Raw genomic sequence first — 14436 nt, 5'->3', positions numbered from 1 at the left:
CTGTAATTCCAGCTACGCAGGAGGCTGGGGTAGGAGAATCGTTTGAACCTGGGAGGTGGAGGTTGCAGTGAACCGAGATCACGCCATTGCACTCCAGCCTGGAAGACAGAGCGAGACTCTGTCTCAAAAAACAAAAACAACAACAAAAAAATCATCTGGGGAATCAACAGTGGTCACTAATTCTGGGTTAGGCTATCAACTCTGAAGACTAAGTCTAGTAATTGCTAAAAAGAGGTTGAACATTCATGTATTCTAGATGATTTAAATGGATGCTACTTGGCTACAGGGTAAAAGTGAAGATTTTAGCAGTCCCTCCCACCACCTGAGGCTATGGGGGAGGCACACAGTCTCCCAGGTCCGCGCGGGTTTCAGGCAACCTTTCCTCACCTCCCCCCAGGCAGCAGGCGGGGGCTCCACTGGAGGGTAGTATTTAGGCACGTCCCAGGCCACAGCAGCCATGAACCATTTGAAGTCCTTGCACTTGAGCTGCTTGCGCAGCTCCTTCTGGGCAGAGATGTCCCCCGTGGAGAGATGCCTGTACTCCGGCCGCCGCTGGTAAATGTACTCGGCAAATTCATCCATCCAGGTCTCAGCTACCCGCTTCAGGTTCTGTGCAGCAGGAAAAAAAAAAAAAAGTAATTTATTGGCTTATTCATTCAAAAGGTGGTTTTTGTTGCACCAGAAATTAAAAAAAGAAAAGGAAAAGATAACGGACAACCTCAGGCAGCCCTGGTTGGTGGTTTACAAACAATGAGAGTTTTCGTAACTGCAAGGGGTATGATACAATTGGCCTGTGGCTTCGCACACATTTCTGCTTCTGGCATGGGGTTCAATTGCCAATTTGGTAGTTAATTTATCAGAGCCAGTAAAGATTCAGCTCACTATTATATCACTTTTCTCATTTCCTCTGTTATTTCATGATTATACATTTTTTATTTTTTACGTAAAACTAAAGGTGTTGAAATTGGAGAGAATGAGATTCCTCTCAGGCATCAAATTGCTTAAAGCATTTCCAGAAACAAGAATCTAGGAAAGAATGAGGACAAACAAGCTATTATCCTTTTCCCCCAACTTTAGAGAGATCACTGAGCATTAGTACATTTAAAACTGTGTGTTCTGATGTTCTATGTGTGCAACACAGATACCAATCAGAATTTAGTAATTGACTGCATGATGAAGTGGGGCTAAAGGAAGCACCAAGTAGCCAGTCTTTTCCACAGATGTGTCCCTGGGGTAAAGGAAGCAGAAGGTCGGTTGTGGGGAATAAGCATGGATCTTAGGTGTAGGAGAGTATGTGGATTCAGTGCTGGAAGCTTAGCCCTTTTGTCAGTTTTGAAATTGAGCAAGTTACTCATCCATGCTGGGCATCAGATTCCTCACCTGAAAATGGCAACAGTAATACATACCTGCATCACGGGGGTGGCTGTAGGATTAAGTAAGGCCACACCTGTAAAGCACTTAGAATAAGTCTCCGGCACATAATAGGTACCACAAATAGTAGAGCTATTATTAGCAGTAAAAAGAGTGCAGGATTGGAAATTGGAGAGCCTGGGTGTCGGGCTGACCACACATTAATGGAATGTTCCTGTGGCCTTTAGGAAAGGCGTTAGCTGAGATGAGATGCTCTCTGATGTGCCTTCAAGCTCTGTGGTCCTAAGCAGTAGAGAGAACAACTGCGTTTGTGTAGAAGATACCAGTTTTGATGCCTCCAGCTTAAATGTGCTGCAACACATTTTCACAGGCTGGTGTCCCATAGTCTCTGCTTCTTGTGTCCTGTTCAAGTTCTTATTTCAAGTGCTTAGTTGGTGTGAGCATTGGCCCGCTCCTGTTTCTCACTTGCGCTTAGAAGATAAAATGAGCGCAATGGCCGGGAACTTTAATGAGATCCAGACATAAGTGAATCAAGTTAAAGCTAGTGATATTTAGGACAAGTGCTTTATCTTGAAAATGACTACAAAATCCTAATTCAGGCCTGGAACTATGCCCAGAGGTCTGCTGGATTTGGAGACACCATCATTGCTACTTCACTCCTAATGAGACTGTACATTTTCTTACTCCGCTCCACCCACTCCGTGCATTCAGTGTCTCCCAGCGGGCCTCTCCTGTCTGACCTTGTCCCTGCTCTTCATTCTCCCTGCACTCCTTGGGTGCTTTTAGGGGATGGTGGGCACCAGGAAGGGCTCTGTTAACACAGCAAAATGCAGAAAAGAGACAGAGCCACAAAGAAAGCTCTGATTTCTCAGTTCCCTCTGGGTTCCTTTCTTTCTAAGGTGACTGGGTGCATAGATAAGAAGATAGGGAAATGACCTGGAGAGTGTGAGAATTGTTCCTTGAGAGATTATTACTTGCCATTGCTGTGTACCCTACCATCCTGTCAGCACTGCCTGGCCCATAATGCTTTCTACTCCTTGGACTCCAGTTTACCTTAACAGATAGATGATCAGAGTCAGCATGGTTTTGTAATATTCTAGCCCTTGCCACCAATTCGGAATTGCCTGATTCATTTGGGGACCAGAAAGGAAACAGATGATGTCTTGAGAGTCCTGCTCTGGGATGGCACTGTGTACTACATGCATAAAACCTCCGTGTGAGTCTGTAATATCATCTTACTATTTTCATTTCATTTTGACAAACATTCTGTATGAAATGCATTCTATTTTACTTGTCCTCAGGGCACATTTTCTTTTATTTATTTATTTATTTATTTTTTTGAGACAGAGTCTCACTTGTTGCCCAGGCTGGAGTGCCGTGGTGCGATCCTGGCTGACTGCAACTTCTGCCTCCCAGGTTCCAGCAATTCTCCTGCCTCAGCCTCCCAAGTATCTGGGACTACAGGCGTGTGCTACCATGCCTGGTTAATTTCTTGTATTTTTAGTAGAGATGGCATTTCACTGTTTAGCCAGGATGGTCTCAATCTCCTGACCTCATGATTGAACCACCTTGGCCTGCCAAAGTGCTGGGATTACAGTCGTGAGCCACCACATGTGGCCAGGCCAAATTTTTTAATGAGGATTAGAATAAAAAAAAATTAGTTGATAATATTAAAACTTTATAATCAAAATTGATTTTAGGCTGTAGTTCCCATCTTTTCACCTAAACTGCAATATTAAATAAAGTGGAAATATTTAATTTTCATCAATTTATACCTCTGTGATAAGTGAAAGTGAATACAGTTGGGGAATAGCAAAAAGCAGAAGCAAATGACCCAGGAATAATGAGAAATTGACTTTCTTAAGAAAAAATATGCCTTTAAAATTCTGGTAGCTTGCAGAAAAGATCTGTCCTTAAGGACTCTGTTGGATAAGTAAGCACTTTCAGACTATAAGTGCCATGAAGTTAGGGATAGATCTATTTACTTTTGCCTTAAAAGACCTAGCATCTTGTGTGGCTCCAGACACACGTGTGTGCTCATCTGGGCATGCTAATCATTGAATTAATGAAAGACCAGATGATGAAATGAATGCGAACAAATTCATAGTGTGCATATGTATCTATTGATAAAAGCACTGAAATGGGAACAATTAAAAACAAGTGCTGTTGCTAAATGGTAAATTTTTGTTGCTTTGGGTTTTTGAAATAGATAAGGCAATTACTGCAACACTCATAGAGGAACTAACTAATTCTGGTGCAGTCAACGGGAAATGGCTCAGAGGATCATGATAAATGCTAACCAGAATAGGCAATATCAATAAGTAAAAGAGGCAGGAGTCAGCGTGTTGGAAAGCTGTCACTAAAGGCCAAGTAGCCTCTAGTATAATTAACAAGGGAACTAACCAGGTAGCTCTGTATCATCGTGTCCTTTTCAAGTTGAAAGACTAGGTATGCTGATTTCTCAAACACTCCAAAGCAGCCAGGTGCATGGCTCATGCCTGCAATCCCAGCACTTTGGGAGGCTGAGGTGGGTAGATCACCTAAGGTCAAGAGTTCGAGACCAGCCTGGCCAACGTGGTGAAACCCCATCTGTACTAAAAATACAAAATAAAATAAAATAAAAAATTAGCCCAGCGTGGTGGCAGATGCCTGTAATCCCAGCTACTTGGGAGGCTGAGGCAGGAGAATTGCTTGAACCCAGGAGGCAGAGGTTGCAGTGAGCCAGTATCGCACACTGCACTCCAGCCTGGGCAACAAAAGCAAAACTCTGTCTCAAAAACAAAAACAAAGCCCCCCTCCCAAAAAACCACTCCAAAGCAAGTAGTGGGATCATGGACATATTCCAAGGATCATTATCCTATCATCGATTCCTTTTTTGTAGTTTTATAAGACACAGTAAAACAGAAATAATTGCACAGTAGAACATAATAATTGCAAAGATGGCAATAGCAAGTTTCCCTCTAGCTATGAGTGATACGTAAACATTTAAACATATGTAAAACATCCTGACCATTCTCTAATGTCCCCATTGGCTCATTAGACATTTTGGATTATAGATGCTCTGTTCTCTGGAATTTACTATCAGGAGAGAAACTTTCTAAAGTGTCAATTATTACATTCAAGGAATAGCCCTGACTTCTCAACTATCCAGGTGGCCGGCCAAATAAAATCTTTCTGAAGTCCTTATTCTGGAAATAATAAAACATTATGTTAGTTTGTCACTGGAATCATAAATCAGTACTTAACTTTGGGGAAAACGTTGGTACCACAGCTGAGAGATATTGCAAACAGTTGCAAAAAGAGAGTTTCATTGGTCTTTTATAGATCGTAGAGTAAATTGACCCACTCCAGGAAATAGTACAATCATATACTCATTGGAGTTCATTGGGGTATTTATGTAGGAGCATGCATACCACACATTCACATACACCGAGATAGTGGAGTAGGAGCAAAGCAATATTTCTCACTTAAACACTTACAGCTGTGTAAACACGTGCAGAATCATGAAATGGAAACATCCAATAACAGCTTGTGCCAGAGATGGTAAAAGAGAAAATAAATCAATCTGAGTAGTCCTATCTTTCTCTGAGATTGAATGAACATTGGTGGACCTGCTAAGATGTCCAAAAAAAAAAAAAAAAAAAAGTTATCAAGGAGAAAGAAAGAGTCAAGCATGAATGCCGGGAGATCTATACATGTAATTATTTACTCTTGAACTATCAGATGTTGAATCTCTAGAGGTTGCCTTATATACACAGAGCCAGGTGTTAGCTGGAGTTCTTGTTTTTTAAGGTTTAAATAAAAGTACTTTAACCTCAAGTTGCATGTCCCTGTCCTCCTGAAGATTTCTGTGGATTCCCAGGGGTGTTCACACGTTCATCCTTCACTTCGATTTTCTGTTTGTGATCCTTCTCTCCTCCTGGCATCTTGCTCCCAGCTTGCTGTCTACCTTTTGTCCTGCAGAGACTTGAATGGGGCGCACAGGTATTTTCCCTCACCTCTCAAATGTCTCTCGGTACATCAACTGGGCATAACTTTTACTGAAGATTTTCGGGCAGTAGCAGAGACTTAGATAACAAAACAGCACAGATGATGATGTAAGATGAAGTACTTGACCCCTTGGATTCTTTTCCTTTGGCTGCTAAAGGGAATTTCTTCCTGGCTAAAATTTCCTCCTTCTGTCTTTTAGCTTCCTGCCATGGTTCTGCCCAACTCAAAAATCTCTCTTATGTCTCTTTTGTAGGGCTGTACCAGAATGTTATAATTTCTTCTTCCTTTTCATGCCTGGCAACTCATCTTCCTCATTGTTTGTCCTTGCTTATCCTGGCCAAACCATGTTGGCTACCTTTCCATAACCAAAATGGATTGCTGAGCAGGATAATTCTCCAAAAAGAAATTAAACAACTGGCCCTTGGATAACACCCCACCTCCAATTTTTTGTTAGATACAGGTTGCCCACTGTTTCAGACATTCCACAGTAGGTCCCTAATGGGTATCTTAAATTTTATTCTCCTACATACAAGCTCTGCTTATGTAAACTGTTCTGTTCATCATCTCTGAAAAAATGCAACTACTCCCTGCACTTGTCTGTCTGTACAGGTTCTCCTGACTCAGTGTTCTCTCCTATTTGATCCCACCCACTCTTTGAAACGCTTTTCTTTTTCCTTTCAGTTAGACTTGCCAGATAAAATATGTGGCACATAGTTAAAACTGAATTTCAGATAAACAACAAATAATTTGTGTATTAGTCTATTTCGCGCTGCTGATAAAGACATACCCAAGACTAGATAACTTATAAAGAAAAAGAGGTTAATGTACTCATAGTTACATGTGACTGGGGAGGCCTCACAATCATGGTGGAAGGTGAAAGGCATGTCTTACATGGCAGCGGCAAGAGACACTCAGAATGCCAAGTGAAAGGGGTTTTCCCTTATAAAACCATCAGATCTCATGAGACTTAATCACTACCATGAGAACAGTATGGGGGAAACTGCTTCCATGATTCAATTATCTCCCACTGGCTCCTTCCCACACGTGGGAATTATGGGAGCTACAACTCAAGATGAAATTTTTGTGGGGACACAGACAAACCATATCAATTTGTAAATATAATTAATACTTGTATTATTAATGTTATATGGGACATACTAGTACTAAATTATTTGTCATTTATCTGAAATTCAAATTAGTGAGGCATGCTGTATTTTTACTTGCTAAATAATGGCAATCCTACTCCTGATGTATGTAATTTGCATATAACATGTGCTCTATGAATGTTTTTTAATTCATCGAGTGACCATCTATGCAGAATCTGGCATGTCTTGGTATTGCCAATACATAAAGAATGTTTTGTTTTTGTGGAAATTATTCCAGAGGAGTTTCAAGCAGTTCTTTGCAGAGAAGCCTGCCATAACACACAGCTGATACAATATAAACACACAATCCCACTGCTTTTTGTTTCCTAGAGGTGGGATCCTGCTGGCCCTCTATCTGTGAAGCAAACAGGGCAGCAGTCACAGAATTTAAGGAAACAGCAGGACTAATTGGTAGCTAGAGGTGAGGCTCAGCATGGCCAGAATGAACTGTTTAGGGCTTAATGCTAACCTCAGTGTGAAAATAAGTAGGTGAAGGCTTTCTGTTTCTGTACATCTGAGTTGGCTTTCATCTAGGCCCCACATTTAGTGTGGACAAGGGAAAGTGAGAGGACCCAAACCCATTCAGGTTGGATCCAAGAGGTTTTCATATGCTGCGGATGTACCCAGCATGGGACTCATATAAGAGACTGATAAAGATAGCTACTAGAGCTGAGGAATATATTTACTTTTTGCTGTAGAAAGCCAATGAAGGATTCTTCTACTTTAAAAATCTGCAGACCTTCATCTTCTTGAATGATAAATGAAATAAAAACTGTTGTTCAGAGCATCTTCTATGTACAAGACATTAACAGTGTTCTCTACTTTTACGTCACCTGTCTGTGGTTCTCTGTCTATCACATATGTTCCTCTCTTCAACCCAAACTGGTATTAATCTGTCCTTTCTATGTTGCTCAAATATTTATTAACACATGCAGCCTTATATTAGAGGTCTTTAGAAATCAAGTCTTGTTTTCTTTGTGCTATCCAACACTAAATCTTTCCATAATTCTAATACTCATCAGGTCTTTGAATTGATATTTTACCAGGAACATTAAATGACATTTCTAGCTCAGTTCATAAAAACATTATTTCCAGCTTGACTGATCACTGTTAGTGTACAGCATGAGGAAAGTAGATAGTTTAACTTTTCCTGCTGGTTCATGAAACTGCATAAATCTACCCACTAATTATTATTATTTTTACCAGCAACATTTTAGATCTTACTGCTAGACTATTCAATCCCTGTTCAGTTTCTCAGTGTATTATTTGGGAGTCAACTGTATCTGTATTATTTGGGCCATCTTACCTCAGTAGAGTGTTCCTATTTCTTTGCGCAAAATGTGATTATTATATGTGTACTGGCAAGATCCTGCTTCACAAATTGTGCTTGTGTCAATATTAAGCTATTGTATTATGGTGGATTGTGTTACAGTGAATCCTCTTTCTTGACACACACACACACACACACATACACACACACACACAGAGGTTTTTTTTTCCCTGAAACTGGAAAAGCCAGTCCCACACAGAAACAGTTTCTAATTTGTCACAGTCACTCCTACAGCAAGGTGTATCCATATCCCGTGATTTTAAATTTCTGCTTTTTTTTGAATGTATTTCTTGTCTCCTCTTTGATGCTTAAGAGTGCCTTTGTGGCTCAGTAGTCCCACCCCACAGCCCTTTTATCATTGATAATATGATAATGTCATCATGGGTACAGCTCAAAAGAGAATCTCTAAGACAGCCCCAACCTCACTACAATTATTCAGCCTAGCTCCACTTTTCTCTGATCTGAGCACTTCTTTGAAGTCAGTGGGAAACTTTCAGCATAAGGAGAGGAGGCTAATCTAGTCCTACAAAGGGAGATTCTCTGACAGGCAATTTCCTTTTCCTTCTTCCCCAAGGCTGTGTGAGCTGTTTGTAGGTAGTTATCTTCTTTGGGCTGTCATGAACAAGGGTTAGCTTTCTCTTTGATTTTATATCTCTATCATATTTTTGCCCAAATACTATGGATATCTATGGTGGTGTTTATGATGACATTTAATGTAGCCTTTAGATATAAGACAAAGAAACAAACAAACAAGCAAAAACCCCAATGAGCTAACAGTGTGTCTTAAAAAATGCTGGTAAGCCTAATTTTAAAATCAGCTTTATCGAGGAATAGTTGATTTACAAGAAAACTGCTCATATTTAAAGTGAATAGTTTGGTATATGTTGACATATGTATATACTATATTAGTAGAATCATCACCACTATCAAGATCAGGGAACATATCCATTACCGGCAAAGGTTTCTTCATGCCTCTTTGAAATCCTTTTCCCGATCTCCTTTCTGTGGCATTTCTATGTCCCCAGACAACCACTGATGTACTGTTTTTCACTATAGTTTGTATTTTTTAGAATTTTATATAAATAGAATCATACATTATGTGCTCTTTTTGTCTGGCTTCTTTCACTTAGTATAAGTATTTTATCTTTATCCATGTAGCTGGAGCTGCATGTATTCATTCTTATTGTATTCCTTTTTTTTTTTTTAATGGAATTTCACTCTTTTTGCCCAGGTTGGAGTGCAATGGCATGATCTCGGCTCACCGCAACTTCCACTTCCTGGGTTCAAGTGATTCTTCTGCCTCAGCCTCCCAAGTAGCTGGGATTACAGGTGTACGCCACCACCAGATCTGGCTAATTTTGTATTTTTTGAGTAGAGACGGGGTTTCACCATGTTGGTCAGGCTGGTCTTGAACTCCTGACCTCAGGTGATCCGCCTGTCTCAGCCTCCCAAAGTGCTGGGATTATAGGCAGGAGCCACCAAACCCAGCCCATTCTTATTGTATTCTATCACATGAAAAAACTACAATTTGTTTATCCATTTACCTGCTGATGAACACTTGGGTTGTTTCCAGTTTGGGGCTATTACAAACAAAGCTGTATGAACAGTCTTGTAGAAGTCTTTTATGGACATTTGCCTTCATTTCTGCTGGATAAAAATATTGAAGTGGAATGGCTAGGTTGTACTCTAGGTATGTGTCTAACTTCTAAAGAAACTTCTGAATTGTTTTCCAAAGTGGTTGTACCATTTTACATTCCCATTAGCATTGTATGAGATTTCCAGTTACTCCAACACAATTGGTGTGGTCAGTCTTTTCAATTTTGGCCATTATAAAAGCATGTAGTACATCTCATTGTGGTTTTAATTTATATTTTCCTAATGACTAATGATGTTAATCATTTTTTCATATCCTTATTTGCCACCTGGGTATCTTCTTTAGTAAAATGTCTTTCAAATTGCTTACCCATTTTAAAAATTGGGCTGTTTTTCTTATTATTAAAATTTGAGAATTCTTTATGTATTATGGATACAAACCTTTGGCCAGAAATGTGATTTGCAAATACTCTTTTCAGTCCTTGTCTTTTTATTCTCTTAACAGTGCCCTTGAAGAATAGGTGGTTTTAATTTCAATGAAGTTCAATTTGTCAATTTTTTCTATGTGTCATACCTAAGAAATTTTTGCCTAACCTCACAAAAATTTTTCTTCTTTGTTTTTGTATTCTAGAAATGTTATAATTATATCCTTTACATTTAAAGCTATGATTGATTTTGCGTTAATTTTTGTATATGGTGCAAGATATAGATTAATGTTTATTTACTTCTCTGGATATGAACATCTAATTGTTCTAGCATCAGTTGTTGAAAAAATAATGTTTTCTCCAATTTCTCCATAAAGGTAAAATTGATTGACCTTTATATAAATCAATTGACCATTTGCAAGAATCCATTTCTGAGCTGTCTCTTCTCTTCCAGAAATAGATTCTTGCATGTATCAATCAGGTTGTGTGTTTATTGTTGCTAAATTGTAGGAGTTCTTTCTATATTCTGGATATTAAGCATTTATCAGATGTATGATTTACATTTTTTTCTCTCATTCTGTGAGCTGGATTTTCATTCTGTAAACAGTGTCCTTTGGTGTACAAGCTTCCCTAAGTTTTGAGCTTCAAATGTGCCACCTGAGGTAATCATGTCCCTGAAGATAAAATTAGTCTGAATGTTGTCGATGAAAGACTATTAAGCAGAAACAACTGTATTCATTATCTATTGATAAATAACACCCTGTCTCACACCTGAGTGGCTTAAAACAAATAATAAACATTTTTTATCCTTCACAGTTTCTGTGGGTCAGGAACTTGGGAATAAAACAGGCTGTACAATCTGGATCCGATTTCTCATGAATTCCAGTCAGATTTTGGCTGAGGTAGCAGTAATCTTAAGCCTTCGACTGGGCTGGAAGATCTTTTTCCAAGGTGTCTCACTAAGTGTCTGTAAAATTGGTGCTTGCTATGAGTGCTGAGTAGGAGGACTCGGCTTTATTTCTCCCACACGGGCCGGCCGTTCTACAGGGCTGCTTGAGTATCCTCACGACTTGGTGCTGGCTTCTTCCAAAGCAAGTCATTCAAGAGAAGAAGGAGAAAGCTGCAATGCCTGTTATGCTGTTATGTCCTACCCTTAGAAGTAAAAACAAACAAACAAACAAACAAACAAAAAACCATAATAGGACTACAGTGAAAGTACGGTTGCTAATTTTTATATATCCCTTAAGATTGTACTTGTTTGTTTTGGCTGGGTTTGAGGGCCAGAATATGTTGGAATAATTTTACGTGATTGATTTTTTGAAACCCTGGAAAAGTGGAGATAATCAGAAGCTAGAACTGTTGAAGAGAGACCACAGAAACACAGGTCATTTGTGTCCAAGTGAGTATGCATGGCCCACAGGTAGGAGACAGCCATCCTGACTTAGTTTACCCAGGACCCAGAGAAGTTCTGGCACTTTAATGACTGAAGTCTTGGTTCCTCCAGACTCAGCATTGTGAGCTAGTGGCTGATGCTTTTGTGAGTGATGGTAGAGGTGTGACTTCACCTGCAACTTCATGGGCAGGAGAGAGAGGCAAGTGAAAACCGAAACAAAAGAAGCAAATCCGGGGCGGTGCAGTGTGGGTATGCTTCTGACAAGTGGGTGCACAAGGATATGCGATGGAGGCTTTTGGGGATGTCTATAGATGGTTGGGGGATAAGCTGAATGGTGTTCTTCCTGGTGATCAAGCCAATGGTGCCTCATGTCATCACAACTTAGGTATAAAATGAAGTATGACCTTATTTCTAGATGATTATCATTAATCCATTTGATATTTTTTATAAATCACAACCAGCATTTTCTATTCATCACCCAAAGAGATTATCAAGAATTTGGTTCCCTCACAAGAACATCCACAGCAAGCATTCAAACAAACTGTTGTTAAAATAAATGGTGCTATAGCGTTTATTCCAATTGTTATTAATAGACCTTGTTTTATTTCCCAGACTTTCAAACAGGCAGAAAATAAAATCCCTATGTTTCTAAATGCCCATTACAGGGATCTTAGATTGAAAATTATATCTGTCCAAATTGTACGGAATCTGTAATATATAGAGATTGTATTTCTATAAACAGTCTTCAGAATTGGAACACCCAGAAGCATCTGCACACCACAAAGTTGCCATTTTGTTTCTGACCATTTCTCAGTTTACAAAATAGCAACTGGAACTAGTTTCTCTACCTCAGCTGGCACTAAAATGGGGATACACTTGGGCTGGAATTGCATTTGGAAATGGAATTCTTGCCATGAACCAATAAACCATTGGAAACATGGAGGATTGGAATGGGAATGAAATAGCAGAGGTCCCAAGCACAGTGGTACTGTGCATTCACACATCTCATGGGAAGAAGCTAATTCCATGAAACGAGTTCTTACCATCCAGGTACTCCCATGGCTTAGAGGTGGGATTAGGGTCCTGGAAGGCAGTTATTAAATGACCAGCACTACCCCCCTTTGCAAGAGTTACATTTTTGGTTATTGAGATTATGGCATGCTAAAATATTTGAGTTTGCTTAAATTTCAGCAGCTTAATTTTGTAGCAGCAGGGACCTATTTTGTCTGAGCAAGCATTCTCCTTTATGAGGCACTAGCGGAATTGTGAATACAGGGAAATGTTCAGTTCTAATGGGGATAATGATAAAAATGCAATTAAAATTCTCTCTAGTACACAAACTGGTCTCACCATGAAGTTTGTTTCTCAAGTGTTTTGAAAAAAAAAAGTAAAATGAATGCTCAATAACTGCCTGAAATGCCAAGGTCTCTAGGTAGGAGAAAGAATAACCAAAAATAAACTAGAAAAGATACCATAGGAAGTGGAAGATAAATTCCATTTTAATTTCATTAAGAATGACAAAGTGAAAGTAATGATTAATCATGATAGCTTGTTATTATGCAATTATCTGGGATCACTATTCAGATATTCTATTTACATTATAAAATATTCCAATAGGCATAAACAAAAGCTAACGTAAAATCTTGGTCCTCATGTGATAGCTCAAGAAATGCTTAATATTGTCCCCATAGCTTGGGAACTACCTGACTTAATTACAAGCTCTGTTTTGCACAATGGAAAGCATCAGATTATTGAATCACAAGTTATAGCTGAGCTGAAACTTGGGAAAGCACCATGGAATATTTGAACAATTTAAATTGAACAAAATTCCTTAATGTTGGGAAGAATATAACATCTGTGAGAGCTTTTGAGGAAAAAAATATTTAGAGTAAATAAGTAGGAAGAAACTAAACTTAAAAAATAGTTTTAAGACTGTATATGGTGGTTCATGCCTATAATCCCAGAACTTTGGGAGGTCGATGCTGGAGGATTGCTTGAGACCTCCTGGAGTTTGAGACCAGCCTTGGCAACATAGTGAGACCCTGTCTCTACCAAAAATACAAAAATTAGCCAGACATAGTGGCATGTGCCTGTAGTCCCAGCTACTCAGGAGGCTGAGATGGAGGAGGGCTTGAGCTCGGGAGTTCCAAGTTGCGGTAAGCACAGATTGCACCACTGCACTCCAGCCTGGACAACAGAGTGAAACCTTGTCTCTGGAAAATAATAATAATAAAAAAATGCTGGCCGGGTGCAGTGGCTCATGACTGTAATCCCAGCACTTTGGGAGGCTGAGGCGGGTAGATCATGACGTGAAGAGATCAAGACCATCCTGGCCAACATGGTGAAACCCCGTCTCTATTAAAAATACAAAAACTAGCTGGGCGTGGTGGCTTGCACCTGTAGTCCCAGCTACTGGGGAGGCTGAGGCAGGAGAATCACTTGAACCCAGGAGGCAGAGGTTGCAGTGAGCCAAGATCATGCCACTTCACTCCAGCCTGGGTGACAGGGAGAGACTCCATTTCAAAAAAAAAAAAAAATTACTTTCTGTATTCTATAAATAAATGCTTCCTAGTTGGGAAATGGAGTTAGTTTTGAGTTCATATGTGTTTATTGCAATCAGTCCATACTGTTTTTTAAACATTATTTCATATATCAGTGGCCAACTTTACCTTCTAGGTAAAGTGAGACTCCGTCTCAAAAAACAAACAAACAAACAACAACAACAACAAAACACCACAGAAGTTTTGCGAGGTTTTGTGGGAAATTACCAAGTTTGAAAATAATGTTGTCCTTATCTCATGTATTTTTTTCATAATACTTGCAAACGGCAAGAGACTGTACCTGCCAGCAATTTGCTATTTTACTTTCTTTTTTAGTGTCTATGTTTGATATGAAAAAAATCTATGCTTTACCTCCATATCGTTTAAAAGTTTTAAAAGCAACATGGAATTCTATTGTTATTTGTTAAACTAACAAAATATATAGTATAGATAGTTTAAAAAATTCTGAGGCCACTGGGTTAGGAATTAAGGTAGTAGATGAGGGTTGAGTGGCGAATAAATTTGTGTTTCATATTTTCTCATTTCTTCTTGGCTGACACAATGGTTTCCCTTGGCCTTATTTTTTTCATGTGTAACACAAGCAGGAAATGCCCAGCGTTTAAAAAGGAGATAGGACTGAAGGGTGAGT

General features: G+C 39.3%; 1 protein-coding gene across 2 annotated transcripts in view; it reads right to left on the bottom strand.

Annotated features, from left to right (window-relative positions):
- GALNTL6 (polypeptide N-acetylgalactosaminyltransferase like 6) overlaps positions 1-14436 on the bottom strand; it is a 1202623-nt gene that overhangs the window by 79486 nt on the left and 1108701 nt on the right. For both annotated transcript variants that reach the window (XM_015451034.4, XM_015451035.4), the window contains one exon: positions 388-609. In XM_015451034.4, coding sequence (XP_015306520.2) covers positions 388-609 — 222 coding nt within the window. The remainder of the gene's footprint in view (positions 1-387; positions 610-14436) is intronic.

The sequence above is a fragment of the Macaca fascicularis genome, chromosome 5 (assembly GCF_037993035.2).
Source record: "Macaca fascicularis isolate 582-1 chromosome 5, T2T-MFA8v1.1".
In the NCBI taxonomy this organism is placed as follows: Eukaryota; Metazoa; Chordata; class Mammalia; order Primates; family Cercopithecidae; genus Macaca; species Macaca fascicularis.
Note: the sequence above shows the minus strand (reverse complement) of the source record. Positions and strands in the feature narration are given on the sequence as shown.